The sequence below is a fragment of the Malania oleifera genome, chromosome 13 (genome assembly GCF_029873635.1).
Source record: "Malania oleifera isolate guangnan ecotype guangnan chromosome 13, ASM2987363v1, whole genome shotgun sequence".
Classification (NCBI taxonomy): Eukaryota; Viridiplantae; Streptophyta; class Magnoliopsida; order Santalales; family Ximeniaceae; genus Malania; species Malania oleifera.
The window spans coordinates 74,013,581-74,039,102 of NC_080429.1; the positions used below are offsets into that span (position 1 = coordinate 74,013,581).

The 25,522-nt window shown below is 37.0% G+C and overlaps 1 protein-coding gene across 1 annotated transcript in view; it reads right to left on the bottom strand.

Moving 5' to 3' along the window:
- The window catches only part of LOC131146688 (synaptotagmin-5), a 54,033-nt gene that overhangs the window by 15,657 nt on the left and 12,854 nt on the right, over positions 1-25,522 (bottom strand). Inside the window, exons 4-6 of the mRNA XM_058096436.1 lie at positions 17,738-17,770; positions 17,561-17,650; positions 611-736 (exon numbers count right to left, since the gene is read on the bottom strand). Coding sequence (XP_057952419.1) covers positions 611-736; positions 17,561-17,650; positions 17,738-17,770 — 249 coding nt within the window. The remainder of the gene's footprint in view (positions 1-610; positions 737-17,560; positions 17,651-17,737; positions 17,771-25,522) is intronic.

Genomic DNA, 25,522 nt, shown 5'->3' on the forward strand with positions numbered 1-25,522 from the left:
TATTAACCCTCTCCTTTTTATATTGACCTAGTCTGTTACCTTAATCTAGGTGAATTGGTAAGAATTCATGATTATAAGATCTAACAAAGTTTTACGTTAGCGGTCAGCTACCTAACACAACCCTCTCTTTTATCCGGGCTTGGGATCAACTGTGTATACAAAGAATTTGTGTTACACAGGTGCAGTACACGTTTGCGTTTTGTTTTTTTTTTTTTTTTTTCAGCAAACTTATTTCACATAGGCAATTTTCTAAGTCACACCCTACAATTAGTAGAAACCACACACAAAATATAATGCATTAAAATTTTTTAAAGCATACAATTTTGGGTGTGAATCCAAGGTAGACTCAAAATCATGCAATAGCACTTTATGAAAAAAATTTTATTTTCCAAGACTTGCAAATGAAAACACAAAAATGCATATATTAAGCCTACAAATCCTAAACACAAAATCACCACAGCTAACCAACTATCAAAAAAATTATTAATAATAGTAATAATAAAAGAAATAACAAGAGAGGAGAAGATTTCATTGGTGGTTGGGTACATTAGGCATGACTGCAGTAATAAAATAAAAAAACAAACTGGAGAAAGAAAGCTGCTTTACATACATCACCCTTGACATGGAGGCTGTTTATCACAATCCGAGCAGTTCCCATCAGTGGCTTTGCCAACTTTGCAAGTAACATAATGCTCATGTCAGTGGTGTCCCAGTCAAAACCCAAATGCATGACTTGCTGTCCAAATGCACAGAGATATGCTTTATGAAAACCTCAAAGACAGATAAACCACTTAACTAATCATTCAGAAAAATACAAGAGAAACAAACCCAACAGAGAAGTAAGGTAATTCCGAACATGAAGACAACTGTTAACAGAAAAATATGTATATTTTCAGTTGTTCACTTTTGATAATCTACACCATTTTGCATTTCATGACTTACAAAGCATCTCAAATTTGTATCAGATACTCATTCCTATATGTTACCATAAATAAATGACTTTCAGTTGATTTGGGCGGTTGCAACTCTGCTGTGTCCTAGGCCAAACAAGGATAATAAATGTAGATCTTCTCTATTCGTTATTGTCGCGACCAAGGCCTTAAATTTCCACAAAATTGTCAAATTTTCCAATTTCCTTCACCCTCAAGTGGCAGTCGATTTCCGTCTTACATGATTTTCATCGAAATCTCAAAGAATCATCCGAAATTTATCGAAATCTCAAAATTTTAGCAAAACTTTTCAAAATTTTTACTATAGAATGAAATTTCTTTGGAATTCAAATAAAAGATTTAGGAGTGAAGTGAAACTTCTCTCTTAATTTATTTTATCGAAACAAAATATTATTATGAGGGCTTCTAAAGTTATATGAAAAATAAGCTTACAAGTCACAACAACATTTTATTTAACCATTCATGTCTAAATTATCATCATTTGTATATTTAATGATTTATGAATTTCATTTGTATTAACTAAATATGTTTAATGCACATTATCTCAAAAAAATGTTTGATACACATATTATATTACAATTTTTCCACCTCATACACAACATAGATATATTAAACTTGTAGTATATAAGTCCTAGAACTTACATTAATATGTCTATTAATCATTTCCAAGGTTTCATAAAAGAATTCCATGCTTTAATATTGATTTCCTTTATTTTTTCAAATTGAAATTGAAATTAACATTGAAATAAAAATTTGTGTCGAAATTTCTGTATTTTGGAGCTTTAAAATTTGAGTTGAAATCAAAATTTAAGACCTTGGTTGGGGCGGTGGAAGTACATGATCAAGCACACTTGAGAACACACAAAATCTAATGCAGTTCAGCCCTTTCACTTGGCCTACATCCTCGATCTACAGAAAATCGATCTGCTATTATTAACAAAAGTGTTTACAAACTTTCATCGCTCACTCTCAAACTAAATCCCCACATACCAATCTCATACAGCTCACACTACGACCACAAATAACAATTCTGCACTTGCAGTTTAGTATCATGCTGAATTGCCCAAACGAGACCTCTCCAAGTGCAGTTTTACATAATGTCAATCGCACAATGGGAAAACCCCCTTCCAATACCTTGCTCTACACTTGCAATGAGTTAAGAAATTCAAACGCATAAAAAGTTATAAACCAATTTCTTTAATTCCCGACCATTTTGATTAGAGTGTCTTTCACTCCTCAAGTGAGAAATGATTTGAGTATTTGGATAGGGTATATTTATGGTTTTTTTTTTTCCACAAAATCTTTTTTCTATCAGCTCATGAAATTCCCAAATCCTTCTTCTCTCCCCTTGAATAATTTCATCTTGAAGGCAAAGGTTCCTCTCAAATCAGGTCTTTCATGTGGGCTACCGCTCTTAAGAGTCTTCATACCAATGGTTTGTTGTAGGTGTGAAGGCCTTGGCTATCAGTCTGTATATCTGCTTTATGTGTTTCGAGTCCAGTGAAACTACTGACAATTTGTTTCATCACTGTTGGGTGGCTGTGTAGCTTTTAGTCTACCTGTTTTCTGTTTTTTATGAGTTTTTTATGCTTTCTTGGACTGTTCACACTTTCTTGTTAGATCAGTATAGAGATTTTGGGAGTATGAAAGGCTGGTCTTATGGAGATGCACTGTCTTTGCTCTTCTGGGGATCTTTTGGATCGAAAGGAATGCAAGGATTTTAAATGGCAAAACAACCCCTTTGTGTCTTTTACAGGATAGTGTTGGTTTTATAAGCTTGCTCCTTCGGTTTTTTCGTATTCTTTTTTCCCAGGGGTGTTTGTTGTCTGATCTTCAGAGAGATTGGAGGGGATCTTGTTCTAATTATCTTTTGCATTTTTAGGAGGATATCTGATCCCCCGCTCTTTGTAATGTTTTCTTCTTTCTGTCAATGAAGTTCTTCTTCTATTAATCACAAAAAAAAAGTCTTTATTTTTCTCAACATTTTATCAAAACAGCATATTCAAAATAATTTTGTTTTTACCACAAAGTTACAGAAAGATTGAAAGATGCAATATAAACCTATGTAGTGATTCCTAATAGAGTTTATAAGATAAATCTGGATAAAATACTTGTTCAAGTATCAGATTCTAGCCAATTGAAAGGGTACCAGTACCAGAGAAATCTTGATTTGAATCATCACCATTTCTTCGACTCTTGTTCTTTCTTTATCTGAAAATGCTCCCAAATAAATAAACAGGTATGGAACTATAATTGAAAACCACCCTCCTGGCCCAACCCTAGACACTCTAACCTATTTGTACAGATATGGGAAAGGGGTCCTGATGCTCTATATTAAAAATAATCATTATTTAATAGGTTAAAATCACTGGAAGCGAAATGGTGGAAAACAAAACCTTCACCCTCCTCAAATGCACCTATTAATTAAATGTTATGTGATGAAAGTTGTCAATAAAAAATGGCACTCAAACAAGTGTTAAGAGACATTGAAGTTTTATTTAATTTATGTTAGATTACCACTTTACTTAAAAGTTTAAGCTATTAGCAGGCACTGGGCTGCAGACTTCACTTGCTGCAAGTTGCTGCTGTCCCAAATCCTAATATGTTCCAGCTATATCATACTAGCAGCAATGCATGGTACCTGCTAATTTTTTCTGTAAACTCTAACTCTAGAGAGAGAGAGAGAGAGAGAGGGGGGGGGGAGGGAGGAGCCCAGAAGGAGAGAGAAAACTCTGCAGAAAATCAAGAAAATTCAGGAAAAGTCAGGAAAATACAGAAATTCAAAGGAACACCAAAATAAATTGAAAATTTTGATAATCAAGTGTTCTTAATTTTCATTATTCATCTAAGGATTTTGGATAAAAAATGGAATTTCTTATGGAAAAGGATAGAAACATGTATGTAATTGAATCCTAATAGGAACAGATTTGTAAGTTGTTTATCGGTTAATATATATATATATATATATATATAGCAACACATGTTCTCTTTGCTTTTCATAGCTGCATATTACTTTTTAGGTATATGGTAAATTTATTTGCTATGACTATTGGCCTTGTAAGGATGATAAGGTTTGCTTGCTATGATATAGCCTGTGTGTGTGCGCATACATCGAATTTCTGTTGTGTAAACTAGTTGGATGATGCAATACTGCCGCCCCAATAAAAGCATAGCGAAGATTGTTAGTTATCAGTTTACTGTTATTTAGGTGTCATTATGGTCCAATCATGTGTAGTATTTCCTAAGTCCAAGTTTATTATTTACAAAGTTCATTTATGAGTCCAGTTCCAAAGTTATATGAGGTCCTTTTCCAGAGAAGCCAATCCATAGTCAGCAACAGTCACTTGCTAGGCACATTTAATGCCCAAAGTTGTCATGTACTCGTATGTACATTAGCCCAGATAATGAAGAGACAGTACAAAATTGTCCCTTTAATTTTTGCTCATCAATTTTGATCTGCTGAGAGTTTTCCTCAGATCTGGAAGTGTGGGTTGAGGATTTCACCCAATGGCTCCTTCCATAGCCTCCACTGCGGAGTTTCAGCAGGAGACGATCTTTTGTCACCATATCTCCCTGTAGTTATCCAATCCTGAAAGAATCAGCGGTTTCTTTCCTTCACGCACACTGCATCAAATTGGTATCAAAGCAGGCTCTTTTTTGGATAATTTTTAGATAGCTTCAAGGAGCAGAAGAGCAAACCACGGCCTAAGAGCTAGTATTTATGCAATTGTTAAAATCTCTCATGATCTTCAAGAGTAAATTTGAAAATTCGAAACCTTATGGCATTTGTCCTTCAATCTTCACACAAGTAATCAAGCTAATGGAAGGAAACAGGATCATGAACAAGAGAAGTTGACGATGAATCCGACCAGTTTTCTGATGATGGAAGTGACGATTCCAGCAATGGAAGTCATGCTGGACTTAGAAGGCATGTTTAGCTCAATGGAAGGCTTGAAAACTGGGAGAAACGGATTGTATGAGCTCTTCAAAACTCTGAAGAATATGATGTTCAGATCCTCATCACAGAATTTGATGGCGACATGAGATCTGATGCACCCCTAGACTGGGTGGGCATCATATAGAGCTGCTTTGAGTACAAAGACGTTCCAGAAGATTAGAGAATCAAGCTGGTGGCTGAAAATTTGAGAGGATCTGCTTCTACTTAGTGGAGGCATTAGCAAAATTATCATGAATTTAAAGGCAAAAGGTTGGTCAAGCAACAGAATAAAATGAAGGAGAAGCTCGAGGTAGAATTCCTACCATGGGACTATGAGCAAGCTTTGAACTAGAAAATGCAAAATCTTAGGCAGCATGGGAAGAGTGTGAAAGACTAAACACAGGAATTTCATCAATTGATACAAATGAGTAATCTTGCTGAAACAGAAGCTCAGAAGGTAAGCCAATACATCAATGGTCTTCGACTCGCAATTCATGATCAAGTAACTTTGCAGCAACCTTTCATAGTGATGCTCATCATCTTGCTTTGAAGGTTGAAGCTTGTATGACCTGGAATACTTTGAAGATGTTCGGGCATGATCCATGGGTGGCAGTTTCTTCCTGAAGCAGCCTCAAATTAAAACACAAAGGCAGAACCAAGTCCACACAGAGGCTAGTCACAGAAATTAGTCTTATAAGCCACAGGGCCAGAACACTATTAACAGCTACAGGTGTTCAAAACTTAGATATTGATGAAATGAATGCCCAAAAAAGCAAGCACACAGGACAAGTCAGTTTTTCAGAAAACCCAAAAGGTATTGGTGAAAATGAGGCTCAGTATGAGACTTGTACTGGGTATGAAGCTAACTTAGAAGAAGAAGGGATTGATGGTGATGAAGTAGGCAAAATTGTGGTTGTTAAAAGGTCCATGCTTGCTCTTCAAGCCACAAATGGTGAAGATTGGCTACAAAAGAACATTTTTTGCACATGCTGCTCATCAGGGGGGAATCTTTGCAACTTCGTAGTCAATAGCACCATCAGTAAGAATCTAGTAGCACAAGAAATGGTGGACAAGTTGAAACCCAAGACTGAGAAACACCCACGACCCTATCGCATCCTTTGGTTCACAATCAAAATGAGGTGCGTGTGTCTTTAAGATGATTGGTAGGTTTTTCCATTCACAATTCAATTAAAGATTCACTTCAGTATGATGCGAAGCCAATGGATGCTAGCCACATCTTACTTGGTTAGCCATGGCAATATAGACTGCTCATCATTGTGATACGAACACCTATTCTTTCTGTTTTTCGATGGTAAAAAGAAGGTGCTAAAACCAATGAATGAAGATGCTGCAGTCAAAAGGGAGGCTGGATGTTCTGGTTCACTTTGGGCAGGAAGGATTTTATTGAAGGAAGCAAGTAATGTGCAGTTTGTTTATATGCTGCTCAAGTTGCTAGAAATCCATTCTCATTTAACTCCAGAACATGTGAATCAGATGCGGGCAGAATTCCAGGAAGTTATGCTGGTTGGATTGCCAAATGGATTACCAACATTGAGAGAAATACAACACCACATTGACTAGGTACCTGAGAAGTTTTACCAAACTTCCCATATTATTGAATGAGTCAAAAAGAGCATGAAGAGTTGCACAAACAAATCTCGGAGCTGTTAACAAAGTGCTTGGTTCAATAAAGTTTAAGTCCGTATGCTTTACTTAAAACAAAGAAAAATGGAACATGGCGAATGCAGACAGGACAGCAGTCAGCAAACTAACAATCAAGTACAGGTTCTTTACACAGCTATACCTAGAATTGATGATATGCTGGATGTGTTATGAGGCACAAAGGTGTTTTCTAAATTGGATTTGAAAGTGGCTACCACCAATTTCAGATTTGGGAAAGGGATGAATGGAAGACAGCATTCAAAACGAAGGATGGCCCTTTACGAATGGCTTGTAGTGCCATTAGTGCTTTTCAATGCACCTAGCACTTTTATGAGGCCTCTGAACCAGATGCTTGGATCTTTTTTTGGAAAGTTTGTGGCTGTCTAGTTTGATAATATACTAATTTAAAGCAAGGATCCTGAGGCTCATATCAGACACTTGAGGATTGTTTGCAAGCTTTGAAGCAAAATCAGATGTATGCAAATATGAAGAACTGCATATCCAAGGTTGACAGATTGACATTTATTGGATTTTCCATCTCCACCTATGGTCTAGAAGTGAATCCAAGTAAAGTCCAAGCAATTATAAAGTGGCCTACCCCAAATTCATTGATTGAAATTAGAAGCTTTCATAGGTTTGCCACATTTTACAGAAGATTCGTCAACAATTTCAGTACTATCATGGAACCAATTGCAGAGCATCTTAAAAGCAAGACTTATTGCTGTGCTCCCAGGGGAGAAGAGAGCTTACTGGTTAAGGAATTAATGACACGAGCTCCTGTCCTTGCTTTACCAGACTTCAAAAGGACTGTGATGGATCTAAAAATGGGGATTGGAGCTGTTCTGAGTCAAAGGGCATTCAATTTCTTATTTGAGCAAGAAACTTAATGGGACATGACAGAAATACCCCAACTATGATCTGGAATTCCGTGCTATTGTCCAAACCTTAAAATTATGGTGCTGTTACCCAATTCACAGAGTTTGTTTTACATTCATATCATGAAGCTATAAGTCATTTAAACCCTCAAAAGAAACTGAATCATAAATGTGCAAAGTGGATGGTCTTCTCGCAAGAATATACAATCATATTGTGTGTGGGGAATTAAGAAAAATTCCTGAAACTTGTGAGAAACAAAATAGAGAAAGAATACACGCCAAAGAAAAATCAATCACATGCACAAGACAGTATTTACGTGGTTCAGCAATTTTACCTACATCTATGGAGTTGCAGGGATTTCACTATTATCAAGAAGAAAATACAGAGAGTGCGGCGGTACAATGCTCTCTCTCTTGCTCTCTCGCGAAGTGCGACTGCTTAACTCTAATCACCCGAAAATAATGATTTTATATGCTGCAAACAGGGTTCCAAACGGGCTACAAAATGGGCCCAAAAAAATTTTTGCCCCCGGACCACCACGAGTACGACTTGGGACGGCCCAAGCCTTCACTCCATGGACTAAGCCTTAGGATAAAAATCTCTCATTAAAGAAAGGTCGGGTCATTATCCAGATTTAACGTAACTAGGCTCCACAAAAGCCCAACAAATCTCCCACTTGGAGACTAGTTCAATCACCAATATCGACTGCAATCTTCCAAATGAACAATCCCTCATCCCTGCAACTCATCCTCCTGTCCTCAAGCTAGAAGACCAACTGAAACTACACACAGCTTCAACTTCTCAATAGTAACACCCTTTCCTGGCCTACTCAAGAATCTGCTCACAACTCCCACTGCATGTGCAATGTCTGGTCTGGCCTTGTACACACCATAGCATACATCAAGCTGCCAATAGTTGAGGCATAGGGCACCTTGCTCATATTGGTCCCTTTCTTCTTCTGTCTTCAGTGATTGTTCCTTGCTCAGTTTGAAATGACTACCCAAGGGTATGCTCACTAGTTTAGTTTCATTCATGTTGAATCTGTTGAGAATTTTCTTCACATACTCTAACTGTGAAAGCTTCAATGTACCATTAGTCTTGTCTCTAATGATTCTCATTCCAAGGATTTGTTTTGCAGCTCCCAAATCCTTCATTGCAAACTGTTTTGACAATTGCTTCTTCAGATTATTAATCTCCTCAATGCTAGACCCTGCAATAACCATATCATCCACATATAACAGTAAAATGATATAAGAATTGTCAAAGAACTTAACATAACAACAGTGATCAGCTTCACATCTCTTGAACCAAATTTTATGCATAAAACTATCAAATTTCTTATACCACTGTCTTGGAGCTTGTTTTAGACCATACAAGCTCTTTCTAAGTTTGCAAACTAAATTCTCTTGTCCCTGGACAATGAACCCTTCTAGCCGAATTATGTAGATGTCTTCCTCCAAGTCACCATGAAGGAATGCCGTTTTCACATCTAACTGCTCAAGATGTAGATTTTCTGCAGCCACCATTCGCAGGACTAGTCTAATTGTCAACATCTTCACAACTGGAGAAAATATTTCTGTTAAGTCAATGCCTTCCTTTTGCTGAAACCCTTTGACAACTAATCTGGCTTTGTAGCGCTTGCTACCATCATGTTCGTTCTTTATTATATATACCCACTTGTTGTGCAAAGCCTTCTTCCCTACTGGCAATTCAGTTAGTTCCCATGTCAAATTCCCCAACAAGGAGTTCATCTCATCCTTCATGGATAACTCCCACTTGCTTGAACTTTTATCCTGTAAGGTTTCATCATAACACTCTGGCTCACCACCATCAGTTAGCAGAAGATAATTTAAAGCAAGTGAATAATGCTGTGGAGGTCTAATGGTCCTGAAAGATCTACGGACCGCAACTACAGGTGTATTATGATTTGCCTGTGATTCTACATTCTCCTTATCATCTTCACCCCTTTCCTGAATAGTACTTTCAGTCAACTCATCTAAGTTAACAAACTCAGATCTCTTCTGATCTATCGCTGTGATGTCTGACACTATAGTTGACCTGTCCTTGTACATAACTTGTTCATTAAATATCACATTTCTACTTCTAATGATTTTCCTGTTTTGTTCATCCCAAAACCGATGGCCAAATTTTTCATCACCATAGCCAATGAAATAGCATATTTTGGACTTTGCATCAAGTTTACTACGAGCATCAGAATCAATATGAACATAAGAAACACAACCAAAAACTTTTAAGTGAAAAACTTTACCTCTTTATCGCTCCAAACCTCTTCAAGAAGTCTGAACTCCATGGGAACTGAAGGTCCTCGGTTTATCAGATAAGCTACAGTACTAACAACATCAGCCCAGAAAGATTTTGGTAGTCCAGCATGCAACCTCATATTCCTAGCATGCTCATTGAGAGTTATGTTCATGCGCTCAGCCACACCATTCTACTGTGGTGTCCCAGGAATGGTCTTTTCCATTCTAATTCCATGTGCAGCACAATACTCTCTGAACCCTCCATCTATGTACTCTCCTCCATTGTCCGCCCTCAAACACTTTACTTTCAAACCTGTCTCTGTCTCAACCATAGCCTTCCACTTCTTAAAAGTTTCAAATACATCATATTTATTTTTCAGAAAATAAACTCATACCTTTCTGGTTGAGTCATCAATGAAAGTAACGCAGTACCTTGAGCCTCCAAGGGATGCAACGGAAGAAGGCCCCCATAAATCTATGTGCACTAACTCCAATTTTTCAGCCTTCGGTGTTCTGCCACTTTTCAACAAACTCACCCTTTTCTGCTTTCCTAAGATGCAGCTTTCACACAAGTCAAAATCAATTGACTTCAATTCTGGTAGTTTCCCTTTTGACAGCAGCATCTTCATCCCTTTCTCACTCATATGACCAAGTCTGCGGTGCCATGAGCTTGTATCAATACTTGCTTCAGCAACTGCAATTGTATCTCTTGGACTTGAGGTCATGTGTAGAGTACCAGATTTCTTTCCACGAGCCAATACTCTGGCTCCCTTTGTAACCTTCCAAGTGCCACCAGCAAACAACATTGCATGTCCTTCATCATCAAGCTGTCTGACAGAAATCAAATTCCTTCTCAGGTCAGGAATATGTCATACCTTCTCCAGTAACCAAACAGACCCATTAGGCAACGACATCCAGACGTTTCCCATACCCACAACATCCAAGGCTGTACCATCAGCCAAATACACCTTACCAAAATCTCCTGCTACATAGTTCTATATGATTTCATGGTGTAAAGTGGTATGAAATGAAGCTCCTGAGTCCAAAACCCAATCATCAAATGGACTGTCTACTGCAAGAAGTAGTGCATCCTGTACCTCTTCTGTTACAGCATTAGCAGAATCATCCTCATTCTTCTTTTTAAGACTTTTGCATTGTCTCCTAAAAGGACCCATTTTCCCGCAGTTCCAGCATTGTCTCTTTTGGCCAGATCTAGATTTACTTTTGTTTCGATTATAGTTTCTGGATTTTGATCTACCCCAATCTGAATTTCGGTCATTACCTCTGCCTCTTGTCTCAAGGTTTAGGGCAGAACCAGATCCTGAGGTTTCACCCGCATCTCTTCTGCGAATCTCCTCAGCCAGAATTAAATCTCATATATCATTATACTTCAATTTTTCTTTTCCAGTAGAGTTTCTTAATGCCGTCATCATTGCCTCCCAACTATTTAGCAACGAAGCCAAAACGATCAGTGCATGAATCTCATCATCAAAATCAATTTCTACAGACGATAATTGATTTGTGATAGTATTAAACTCATTCAGATGTTGTGCTACAGATGCATTTTCTGCAAACTTCAAATTAAACAATTTCTTCATCAGATGTACTTTGTTATTTGCTAACGGTTTTTCATACATGCCGAACAAAGCCTTCATCAAATCTACTGTAGTCTTTTCCTTCATGACGTTGTGTGCAATAGACTTAGATAGAGTTAATCTTATAACTCCCAGTACCCGTCTGTCAAGGAGAGTCCATTCCTCGTCCTTCATAGTAGCAGGTTTTTCTTAGAAGCGGCAGATGTAACTTCTTCCCATAAAGATAATCCTCGATCTACATCCTCCAGAATCCAAAGTCTGTGCCATCAAACTTTTCTATTCCAGACTCCTTTCCTGCTTCTTCTACCATTGCTCCCACTCGAACCTAACCCTAGGCTCTGATACCAGTTGTTGGGAATTAAGAACAAATTCCCAAAACTTGTGAGAAACAAAATAGACAAAGAATACATGCCAAAGAAAAATCAATCACACGCACAAGACAGTATTTATGTGGTTTGGCAATTTTTCCTACGTCCACGGAGTTGCAGGGATTTCACTATTATCAAGAAGAAAATACAGAGAGTGCGGCAGTACAATGCTCTCCCTCTCGCTCTCTCGCGAAATGCGACCGCTTAACACTAATCACCCGAAAATAATGATTTTATATGCTGTAGACAGGGTTTCGAAAGGGCTACAAAATGAGCCCAAAAAAATTTTCCCGGGAGCGTTCCCCACGAGTACGGCATGGACTAAGCCTTAGGATAGAAATCTCTCATTAAAGAAAGGTCGGGTCATCATTCAAATTTAACGTAACTAGGCTCCACAAAAGCCCAACAATTGTGCTACAAGGCCGGTTCAAGGTCTGAAATTTCAATTTGACTAAATTTCAAAGCTCCAAAAGCATGAAAATTTCAATTTCAATGTCAATTTCGATTTTTATTTTAAAAAAAAAAAAAGATAGATGGAAATTAGTATTCAAGCATGAAATTCTTTTATGAAGCTTTAGAAAATGGTTAATAGACAAGATAATGTAAGTTTTAGGACAAATATATTATAAATTAAACACATCTATGTTGTGTATGAGGTGTAGTAGTCGTAATATAATGTGTATTAAACACATTCGTAATATAGCATATGTATTAAATATATTCTCTTAATATAAATGAAATTCATAAATCAATTATATTATTTATTATACAAATAAAGATAATTTCGATGTGAATGATTAAATAAAATGGTGTTGTTAGCCCTTGTAATAATATTTTGTTTCGGTAACCAAAATATATATATATATATATATATATATACACACACACACACATATAGATCCATAGAAAAATTTCGCTTTGCATCTAAATCTCACATTTGAATTCCAAGGAAATTTCATAATAGTTAAAATTTCAACAAGTTTTGCTAAAATTTTGAGATTTCGATAAATATCGGATGATTCGTTTAAATTTTGATGAAAATATGAGAGTCAGAAATCAAATGCCATTTCAATTTCGAGGGTGATGGAAAGCATAAATTTCAACAGACATTTCAACAATTTTGTGGAAACCATGGGCTGGTTCACCGAATAAGGTGGCAGATGCACAACATAGGAGAGTTTATTCAAGGGAAACAAGCTGTGATCCAACTGATTCTAGAAGAGACTTTCTAATTGCTGAATTGCATAATATTGGGCACTTTGGTTGGGATAAAATGCTGAATTTGTGTTTGAAAGGTATTTCTGTTACGCCAAGATGTTTACAAGTATGTGGAAAGATGTGAAACATGTTAAATTGCCAAAAGCCACCAGCAAAATGTTGGTTTCTACATATCTTTACCAGAGCCTACTGTTTCATTGGTTGACATAAGTATGGATTTGGTGGCAGGATAGCGAGAGGTATCGATTCTGTATTTGGGTTGTGCTTGACCACTTCTTAAAAAAGGCACATTTTGTTGGAAAATAGATTTTGATGTATGACAAAACCAGTGTCAATGATGAATAAGTTCGTTCTCAATCTTCATAACTGAAATATTATGAAGCACTTATACAAAAAATCTTGAGATACACTCATAAGAAGCATTATGAAAAGCATGATAAGATGCACTCATAAGAAGCACCATGAGACATACGCATAAGAAGCACCATAAGACGAATCTATAAGAAGCATCATGAGACGCACTCATAAGTAGCGCCATAAGGTGCATATATAAAAAGCACTACAAGATGCACCTACCATAAACATTATCAGACGCGTCTTATAAGACTCATTGAAAAATTATTATTTGAGTCAAAGAGTTACTTCCATTGCTTTTCAAGAGAATATCATACATGTTGATAATTATATTTGATTAATCTGGAATGGTTATTGCATTTAAGTAAAACTGATCATCATACAATATTATAGTTCTAACATATGTAATTTGAAAATTGAGTATGCTTTACAGCCATGCATAGAATTCTGACTTATTAAGGATTCTTGCCACCTTACTTCATCTTGGAAACAAAATTCCTTGAGAAATTGAGCTTGAGCAGTACATATATTGAGTGCTGCTTCAAAATCTTGTTTGTTGAGCATTTATTGTTGCAGCTAGTTGTTCGGACAAGTGGAGTTACGTGTTCTATATAATATGGACTCATTTTGCATGGATAAGTATCTGAGAATACATACACCAGTGAAAAGAATTCTGAGCTGACTAATCTTGAAGATCTTGTTATCACAAAATTTTCTGATACTTGTATTCTTGATACTGTGCTCATTGTAGTATCTTATTTCTTATTGATAGGTTGAGACAGCGATAGTCTCTCTAGTATCACCAATTTCTTGCTAAAGAATATTTTGTGTGATCTAGAAAGTACTTGAAAAATTTTGTTCATTTTCTATTTGATTATGAAAGTGTAGGTAACCTGAGGAGGCCTGGGGCAGGTTGCCTGGAGTAGAAAGTTGCACTGGAATAGGCTTTTTAGCCTAGAAAGAGAGAATAAATTAAAAAGGGCAGGTTGTCCTACTGAGTGGTGAGCTGCTCAGTGTATTTTATTTATCTAATTTTAGTGAAAAAAACTGAAGCAAGTTTTCTTGAGCGGACGTAGGTCACGGTCAACTGAATCACTATAGAATCTTATGGTTTCATTTTTGTGGTGGCTTGTTATATATCTCAAAATCTGTCACATATTCTTCGATTGCTTGATTATTAAAAAAGGGGTATTTTAATCAAACTACAATTCTAAGGAACTTATTTCTTATTTAAAGACATTAAATGAATTCCTTTTAACACCCAATTCACCCCCCCCCCCCCCTTGGTTCTCTTTCTTGGGTGCCATTATAGGTCCACATTTCACAGCATGCAAAAGCCAACTGATGCTACTCATGTAGCACACCGATATTTCCAAGAGATTGAGAGGTCAAATGGCTTGCCTAAGACAATAAAACCTGATAGAGATTCAAAGTTCCTCAGCCACTTCTGGAGAACTCTTTGGAGATTGCTGACAACTAAGCTGCAGTTCAGAAGTACCTATCATCCCCAGACTAATGGAAAAACAAAAGTTTGAATCGAAGTTTGGGCAATTTGTTGAGGTGTCTTGCCCTAAACAACATTGGGCAGTGGGATTTATCCAACCACAGGCTGAATTATTTACAAAAACACTGTGAACAGGAGAAAATCCCTTATCAAATGTATCGTTGGAGCTCAAACCAGGTTGTGAACTTGGTAGATGTTACCAATCAGTCCCATGTGAGTGACGAAGCTATTGCTGATGCTGAAAATGTAAAGTTAGTCCAGGAAGAGGTTCATCAAAAGCTGAAAGAGATGAATCAACGTTATAAAGAAGCCACCAATTGTCACAAATGGAACAAAGAGCATCAAGAGGGAAACTTGGTCATGGTGTTCCTTAGAAGAGAAAGATTTCCTACTGGTCCCTATCACAAGCTAAAGGGGAAGACTGGAACATGTAGAATTTGATGCAAATTTGGGGCAAATTATGAGGTATAGCTTCCCAATGGGCTCGAAATCTCCCCAATCTTTAATGTTTCTAACATTTATATTTACCATGGTGATATCCAAGATTTGAGGCAGCTTGAAGAGGAAGGAACTGGTACATACTTTTTCAAAGAAGGAGTGGGTGGAGCAAGTAATTAAAGTTAGAAATGTCGAGACCTGAGGAAAGAAATATTACCGATTTCTTGTCAAGTGGGAAGGGTAACCAAATACAGAAAATTCATGGATAAGTGAAAAAGAATTTAAGAAAATAGAGGGTGGCAATATTGCTGCACCAATAAAAGCATAGTTACTATTGTTGGTTATCATATTTAGCACTGTTATTTAGATGTCATTATTATGGTCTAGTGTGTGTCTTTTCCAAAGTCCAAGTTCATTATTTTCAAAGCACATTTATGAGTCTAGTTCCAAAGTTATATATGAGGTCTTTTGAGTCTAGAGAAGTCAATCCAGATCTAATCAGTAATAGTCATTTTCTAGGCACATTTAATGCCCAAAGGTGTCAATACAGAATTTTCCCTTTCCATTTTCCCTATCAATTTTGCTCAACATTTTCCTAAGATCAGGAAATGTGGGTTGAGGATTCACCCAGTTGGTCCTTCCATAGCCTCCACTTCTGACATATTCTGTAGTGTATTTCCTCCACACACACACAGTATCAATGGATGCCTTGTGGCACTGTGTGTTTTCGTGCCTGTGGTTTTGTGAAATTTAAGCAAGTAGGGATTGTGTGCTATTTGAGCGGTGGTTGTCCAAGCTGGAAATTGGCACTTGTTTGAGAAGGTACCAGTATGTTGAAACTTAAATTAATGTTGAATTGTGTGCTATTTTGATATCTTGTTTTCATAACTCTAGATAATGAGACTGCCTAGAATGAGGAACATGTTCATGACAATATGATTATGCATGCATATAAAGAAATCATATCTGAAAATGGTGAAATCCTAGTATGAATAAGGGGGGATGGAGCTTGTGGTTGCTCACCCTACTTCCCTAACAATTTCAGGTTCAGTTGGATGGAAAGAAAACCCTACTTTCAAGAGAATTCTACTTGTTTTGACATGAACTACAGGTTGGCATCAAGACACAAAGCATGTGTTGTTGCTGGTGAACATATTTGGTCCAATAAGTGTGGAATAGGACTGGATAGACATGTGGAAAAAAATGTTGTATACAAAGTAAAGCCCAATGTAAAGAGGCTGTTGGCAAAATAAAGAACTCTATGGTTGTATTATGGAATATTTGTATGCATCTTGTGTTTCAACAAATCCTTTTTCTATTCTAGCTTGTTACTTGTACTTAAACAATGATCTTTGCAAAACTATTTGTTCTCCAGGCCTAGTGCCTCCATTGGATTTTGGACGGAGTCATGGTTGGTCATGCACCAGAAATAGAGATGTGACACCAAAAATGGTGTAACTTGCAAGTATATTTTGATAAAAAACAAACACAAAACTATTCATAGACTTGCAGTCCAGCTCCCCAAGTGTCCCAGTACCACAAAGAGCATGAAATGGTGTCCACTTCTCCAAGCCAACCCTCATCCACATGTTGATCTCATTGCTTTCGAAAACCTACCAAAAACAAACTCAATTCAAAGTAGGAAAGTGAGCCCCGTGACAGACTGGTTGATAGGTCCTACGTTCACTAGTCATCTGGTTCTGCTAAAAATAACGAATGCTAAAAATTTTGATTGATCGGCTGATCTTCTAGGAACCAGTTGTCCAGTTCTGGCAGGAACTCTATCTGCATCGTTGTATTCACTTATCTCCCCACTTTGGGGAATCTTTAATCTTTCGCACACCTTTCCTAGGTGGATTTTAAATCACTCAAATTCCAGTCACATCTCATAGCAGCTTTCCTAAATCATTCCTGGGACAAATCTCTGCTGGATGCAAATTTTTTAACCCTAGTTGATGACGGATATGTTACTTTCCTAATAGGAAACTCAAAAACTCTTAGTTTTTAATGATAGATCAACATACAGATCTATTCCTGATTTCATGTATTGGACACCTAGTCATAACAGGTGTTGTATAGAGAAGCTTGCAGCTCAAACTATTAGGAAAACACATCAAAGTCACACCTTAAATGCTTACTATAACATTACTTCAAGCAAGAAAAAATGAATATGGTAAAAACATAAAACAGAATCAGAACGCATAGAAAGGTATCCGTATCTTATATTAGAACTTTAAAATACCATTAAACCCCACATCAGCAAAAAGAAATAAAATGAAACAGAATAAAATTCTATTATACCAAGACATACTAATGGACCCAGGAGAAGGTAACTTTCTCCTTACGGAATCCATGAAAAGTGGCATAAACTTTAGAAAGCACAACCAGAAACCAAACCTGATCACCTGATGTTGACCAATGAGTTCCATGCAGCCCCAAGCAAGGTGGGCATGAACCTAATGAGAACTCTTGCAGTTCGATCCTTTCCTGAAAAAATAGCTTGTCGTTCATAAATATTGCTACCCATCAATTTATTGATATACGTTCTCTTTCTGGAAATGGTAGAACACTTACAATAAGCCTTGATTTTCGGTGCTTTAATCGCTTCTGAAACAGAGGAATCAATAATACAAGTGGTCAACTCAAGGTACAGGGGGAAACAAGTAGATAAAGAGAGCTATTCTTGCCATATAAAGTGAAATAATGAAATTAAGAAAAAAATTTCTTCCAGCATTATGTCATCAGTATATGGTATCAGAAATTAATTCCTTATCAAGTGATCGCTGGTCAGGCATGGAAATAAACAGAAGAAGCCTGCAGTGGCTGTCCAAAGCATTTTACGCCATTCCAAACCCCAAAAATAGAAGCAGACTTTAGGGACTCAGTTATTCAAGTTTCGCCATAACATGATCTTGCTCAGCTTGTTGTAGAAGATATTAATTAGATTGCCTCTTTACAAGAGTCAGGAGGTTCTTTTTATAACCATTCCTAATGTGGTCATTCATCAACTTTATTAAAGCACATTATTTCATTGATTTAGGGTCTGTCAGTTCATCCTATTTTTGGAAAAATAAGAAAAGTGGTCTAGGAGCAATCAGAGAAAGGTCTGATAAGTGTAGTCACTCCAGTTGGAGACTGTTATTTCTAGGCACTCATGTGCCAAATCTTCTGAGAAGGCGAGTTTTCAAAAATAGGGTGACAGCACGCAAGACAACGTAACAGATGAACTTATCAGTGAGATACTGCACGGATGGACCATTGTCCTTAAAAGCTTATTTTGCACACATTCAATGCAGCTGGCTAGTGAGCATATGAGCTCTATGAAGACTCAGTTAGTTCTGAAATGCATGCACCCACAAATTTAGAACAGTCAGAGCAACTCATCCAAAACACAAAAACCCAGCAACGGATATCAGAAAAGGGGGCAGGGGAAAAGTAAGCAAGCAGTGCGGCAGTGTGCTCTGAAGTACCCAAGTGACTACTATTTATAGAACAAAATTTGCAACAGAAAGAAGAAAGAAGAAAATAAATTAAAACAAATAATTTGGTTGTAGACAGTTTTGCATTCTTGAATTAAACATAAAAACTATTATGTAAACCAGCCTTAAATCCTGCAACAGCTAGTAAAAAGCCTAACGGATATACGGCTAAAACATGTATCGTTTTACTGTAATATAAGGAGAGAATAAAATTTAAAATTTAAAAAGAGAAAATTTTGGTCAAGTTCCCACGCACACGAACGGAGGCAAGGTCGGGCAGGGCAGCATGCATGAGTGATATCGGCTGGCCCACCGAATGGAGTGTAAAACTATTATTTCCTATGTTGGACAAAAGAGAAAACCCAAAAGCAACCAAGGATACAAAAGCTAAACCTTCAATTTGAATCACACCAAATTATGCAAACCAACAATCCCCCATGCGATTCAAATTGGAAAGTAAAGAAAAAAAAAATTTGCTATGCAATCATGAGATAAATTGCGATAGGTGACGCTACCTTATGGCTTAAATTGCACTTATATAAATCTATTATGATTTGTATGCAACTTGATAAATATCAAATTCTTGAACAAAGAGCTGTCACAAAAATCAAGAAACACATCACACAGATCACCCCTAAATCATTACATTCTCGCAGATTGGCCATGCACTATACCTTGATTTCCATGAGTGATTTAGGGAATCTCAGTCCACAAACTCCCATAGAAAGCAGCCCACTTCCATACTCACATGAGAAAATCCATCACATGTGTAATTGCAACTAGACACGCCAAATAACAGGCTATGGATTCATCAAAGGATAAACTAAACCTCACTTTTGTTGCAATTGCATAATTTACACTGAGGATGAACAAAAATAATATGCTAAACAAACCAATCAAAACTTCTTATTGCTCCTTTTCAATAGATCTCCAATCACATGGGTCAGATTCCATCATTAGTGATTTATGAAAGAGGCACCTCTTTCATGTACTAGATTTTCAGCTAGTCCTTGATTAAAAGGATCTCCTAAATTCCTATTTGACCTCACAAAACTTAAAAAGTTGTAGTTCCATGAATTATGTTTTGTTATGGGAACTTGCTCATCTGCTTGATTTACACAGCAACTTGACCTAAAAGCTTAAGCCATTACAGCTTGGTCATCCATGTTTGTGAGCCACTCCTTGTGGTCACCATTCTTCTTCTTCTTCTTCTTCTTTTTTCTGTGGAACAACTCATGAGCAGAATTTCCAAAAATATCCCCCTCAACTGCGTCACTCCCCATTCGAGCAGAAGCCATCTTTTTCCTTAGGGTAAGTCTAATTTTCTAAATGTTGACCAAGTCAACCTTATACCATACGGTATGTGCATCGAATTGCATTCCAGATGCCTTTCAAATCAATCAGCTTGACCAATCCAGATCCATCTATTCAACCCAGATGATTTTTATTGGCCTCAATCACTCCGCTGGCACATTCAGGAAAATTAGCTTTTGCACCTCCATTTACATTGCTACTCATTATAGTCATGAGCCATCAACTCTAATGCTCCTCCTTGGGCAAGGAAGTCCATGCACATGGGCTTGATGTGAATGGATGAATACCAACCATGCCCAAGGGCTTAAGTCATTAGGTCTTGGGCCCACCCATGTACATAAGTCACCCCTTGACTCTTTTTTCTGATGTGTCACAACTCACAAGTGGAATTCCAACAAGCAGCTTCACAATTTTATGTCTTAGGTGACTGTTTACCCTTGACAATTGACATTATAGTTGTTATCATCTGCGCAAGATATGGTAGCCAAACAATCACAATGAATTGAAATTGGTGATACTAGTCACACCTATGTACATAATGTCATAATGACAAATTTCTTTTTGAGTTCCAGCATCATTAATTTTTTTCTCAAGGACTACAAATTCAACCTTTAAGCTTAGTCCAAAAAAAAAATCAACCTCCACAATAGACCTAATAAACAAGTTTCTTTTTGCGATTTCCACCAAAATCCACTAATCAATTTAATATGTTTGTATCTAATATCCAGTTGACATCATAATAACCTTTAACAACAATGTGGTACCTAAAAATAAACCAAAATGAACAATAAGATATTTTAATATTCAATATAAAGAACTTATAAGTTGCACTATTTTGAGTTGAGCATATCCAATAAAAACACAATTATTTATTTTACATTTTTCTATTCTTAATTTTGGTAATCCCGTTTGGGCCAAACATCCTATATTTCAAATAACTCAAATTATTCCATAACTCATACGGTGCTTTACTATTTTCCTTGTCTGGGAGTCTATTAAGTTTATGACAGACAAAACTTGCTTCCCCCCACATGTTAGTTGGCAGCACTGAACTAACTACAATTAAAATTGCATTCCTCATATCTTTTAATGTTCTAATTTTTCCTTTTTTTATGCCATTTTTTAAGTGTATAAGGGGCTGTTATCTCATTTGTCATCCCATTTTGGTCACAAAAATCACTCAGTAATTTAGAAACATATTCCTGCTTCTATTTGAGCTCATTCTTTTGGGGTTTTCGGGGGTCTTCTGCTGCTCGATATTCACAGGGACTGGAAGGCAGCTTTTATGTAATTTTAAAGTTTTTTATTCTTTGGTTTTTTCGCACTTTTTCTTGGACTATTTCTTATACTCAATTCAACTATAATTATGTCTTCAATTTAATACATTTGCTTCTTTTTTTTTTTTATCAAAAAATAAAAAAAGCATGTTCTCCAACTAGAAAGTATTCTTCACATCAAACTGATATAGAGGTCAATGATAGGTTGTCGCTAAAGAGCCAATAAAGACTGTGTTAGAATAATCGAAACCATACACTCGAGTATATCCTTTTGAAACAAGACCAATTAGCCATGGAACCATTAGGCTTGACCTTCACAATATACACCTAGTGACAACAAAACAAAGACTTATTAGCAAGAAGAGGTATCAGTTCCAAAGTGTTGTTATTGTGTAACCCATGCATGTCTTTAAACATAGCATTCCTCCACCCATAATAAGATAAGACCTTGGAGGTTGACTCTGGAAGAACAACCATCAAAAGAATACTAATAAAACAATAATATGAGTGACAAGAAATCATAGAAAACGAAATTAGAAATTGGATGTTGGGTAAAAGCATGTTTACCTTTCCAAATGGTAATAGGAAGATAATGTTGGAAAGTTTCAAATTTGTTCAGTCAACTTTGCTATTTTTTTAAGAGAATCTCGGTTGTAAATGTGTGAAAATCCTAGAATATTTAGTTTCCTTAGAAGTTAGCATCTTTGGTTCTTTCCTTCTATTCTTCTGCTGTACATCTATTTATACAGACCTGTACCTATGTTACGATTAATGAGAATTATTTCCACAAGAAGCTATCTCATTCTAGATGGTATCAGAGCTAGGTCCAGCTCTTGACCTTGTGTAAACCCTAGTTTCCCTTGGCAGCTCCAATTTGACCCAAATCTCTATAGGGTTCTCTTCCTTGTTCAACTCTACCCCAATCTCTTCTGTTGATGGGATGCAGAATATTCCATGGTGATGGCATGGCTCGTGAATGCTATGGATGAAGAGATTAGTGTTAATTACATGTGCTATTCTACTGCAAAGGAACTTTGGGACAATGTGAGTCAGATGTACTCTGACCTTGGGAATTACTCTCAAATTTATGGACTGCAGCAGAAGATCAGCAATACTTATCAAGGAGACGGCAGTGTAACAAGGTATTTCAATGTTCTTAAGGGCCTATGGCAAGATCTGAATTTATTCAATGATTATGAATGGAAAAATCCTGCTGATTGCAATCACAATAAGAAGATGGTGGAGAATGCAAGAATTTTTAAATTCTTGGCTGGACTTAATGATGAGTTTGATGAAGTAAGGGGAAGAATCCTAGGGAGACAGCCTCTACCCCCACTCGGGGAAGTATTTTCTTAAGTACAATGAGAAGATTGTCAAAGGAGTATGATGATGAAGAAAAAAGAGGATGAGGCTAGAAAATTATGCTCTATATGCTGCCAATAATCTTGCTCCTCATGCTGCTGGTAACACAGATTTGGCTACTGCCAATATTTTTGCACAACGGCACGCCACACTCTAATCAAAGGAGGTTGGAAGAAAACCCTCGAGTATGGTGTGACTATTGCAATAAGCCACGCCACACTCGAGAAAATTGCTGGAAACTCCATGGAAAGCCAGCAAACTAGAAGAGCAACAAATTTGGACCCTCTGGCAACAATCATGCAGTCCCTAAAGCCAATGAAGCTAATTTCCTAAGTGCTGAGCAGGTGGATCATCTTCTTCAACTGCTGAAATCTACTTCTGCCTCTGGTCTTCCTACTGGTTCATTAGCCCAAACAAGTGATAACTCTAGTGCCTACCCTTGTTGCTAAAATCTTGCACCATGGATTATTGATTCTGGTGCATCTGATCACATGACCAGTACCTCACAATTGTTTCAATCTTATTCTCCTTGTTCTGGTAAGAAAAATATTAGAATTGCAGATGGAAGTTTTTCATCCATTTCTGGAACAGGTTCTGTCCAAATCTCTGAAAAAATAGAACTCAAATATGTCCTTCACGTCCCTAAACTTGTTTGTAACTTGCTATTTGTTAGTAAACTCTCACGGTATTCTAATTGTTGTGTCATTTTCATTGATTTCCCTGGTGAATTTCAGGACCAACTCTTGGGAAGGATGATTGGCAGTGCTAGGATGATTGATGGACTCTACTACTTCAATGAGAGTTTATTCAACGATAAACAAGCTCAAGGTTTGAGTAGTAGTACTAGTTTTGTTTCTATATGTGAACAAATAATGCTTTGGCATCTTAGACTAGGACATCCTAGTTTTCTCTATTTAAGACATTTGTTTCCTAACTTATTTAAAAAAGTGGATTGCAATTCTCTTCATTGTGATGTTTGCCACATATCCAAAAGTCACTGAAGCACCTATCAATCAAAAGATTATCATTCTTCCAAACCTTTTTATTTAATTCATCGTGATGTTTGGGGTCCCTCAAAAATCACTACTACTTCTGGTAAGAAATGGTTTGTAACGTTTATTGATGATCATACATGTTTGTGTTGGGTGTACTTATTGAGTGACGAATCTGAGGTTGAAAATTTTTTTCAGGATTTTTATAATATGGTTGAAACCCAGTTCCAAACGAAAGTCAGTATCATTAGAACAGATAATGGTACTGAATATTTTAACAAATGTTTAGGAATATTTCTTTCAACAAAGGGTATTCAACATCAATCTACTTGTCGTGATACCCCACAACAAAATGGCATTGCTGAGAGAAAAAATCGCCATTTGTTAGAGGTTGCGCGGGCCCTAATGTTTTCAATGCAAGTTCCTAAATATTTATGGGGTGATGCTATTTTAACTGCATGTTATCTCATTAATAGGATGCCTACTCGAGTGCTAAAATACATCACTCCCTTAGATTACCTAAAAAAGTTGTTTCCTACATGTCGGATAACATCAAACATGCCACTAAAAGTGTCTGGATGCACTGTTTTTGTTCACATACCTACCAATCTTCGATCCAAGCTTGATCCTAGAGCAGAAAAATGTGTTTTCCTTGGATATGCTCCTAATAAAAAAGGGTACAAATGTGTTAACCCTCTGACCAGAAAAATTCATATTAATATGGATGTTGTTTTATTGAAAACCAGCCCTTTTTTGGTTAGAACTATCTTCAGGGGGAGAAAAAGGAAATTGAAGATGAGTTCTAGCAAACCTCTAAGCCTCCTCCAAATGTTTTCCTTGACATTGACATCCACTCTTTAAAGGGTCAAGAAACCGATACTTTAGCTAGTGAAAATAATGGAAATCCTAGTCTACCTATACAAGGCATACCTGATTCACAAATAGGAGGAGAAGTACTATCAAATATTCCCTCATCTGAGCTTTGTGTTTATACCAGAAGAAGAAATCATCATAATAATAGAGCTCTTTCTTCAAATCCAGAGCAAGGCCAATCATCATCACCTACACAAGTTGGTCCTCCTTCACATACTCAAGGTACTTTTTCTTCTCCAGGTCCTTGTTTTGATAATTCTTCTAATCTTGACCTGCCCATTGCCCTTAGGAAAGGAGTTAGAACCTGTACCACACATCCTATTTCCAACCATCTATCCTATCATAGACTCTCCGATTCTCATAAGGCCTTTACTTCAAATGTTTCTCATCTGTTTATTCCAAGAACCATTCACGAAGCACTAGATCACCCAGAATGGAGATTGGTTGTTCAAGAAGAGATGGATGCACTAATTGCTAACGATACTTGGGAAATTGGTGACCTACTAGAAGGGAAGAAGAATGTTGGCTATAAATGGGTATTTACAATAAAATTCAAGGCTGACGGGAGTATAGAAAGGTACAAAGCAAGACTTGTGGCAAAGGGGTTCACTCAAACATATGGAATTGACTACCAGGAAACATTTTCTCTTGCAGCCAAGATGAACTCAATCTGTGTGTTGCTCTCTCTAGAAGCTCACTCTAACTGGCCCTTATATCAACTAGATGTGAAGAATGCCTTCGTAAGTGGAGAGTTAGAGGAGGAAGTCTTTATGGATCTATCGCCAGGATTTGAAGGGAAAGGTGGCAAAGGCAAGGTGTGCAAATTGAGAAAATCATTGCATGGACTCAAACAATCTCCTAGAGCTTGGTTTGAACGCTTTGGGAAGGTAGTAAAGAGTCATGGCTACAGCCAAGGTCAAGCCAATCTTACTATGTTCCATAGACACACGAGTGAAGGTAAATTGGCTATCCTTATTCTCTAAGTAGATGATATAATTCTGACAGGTGATGATAGCAATGAGCTAGAGAGGTTAAAGAAGATCCTTGCTCAGGAATTTGAGA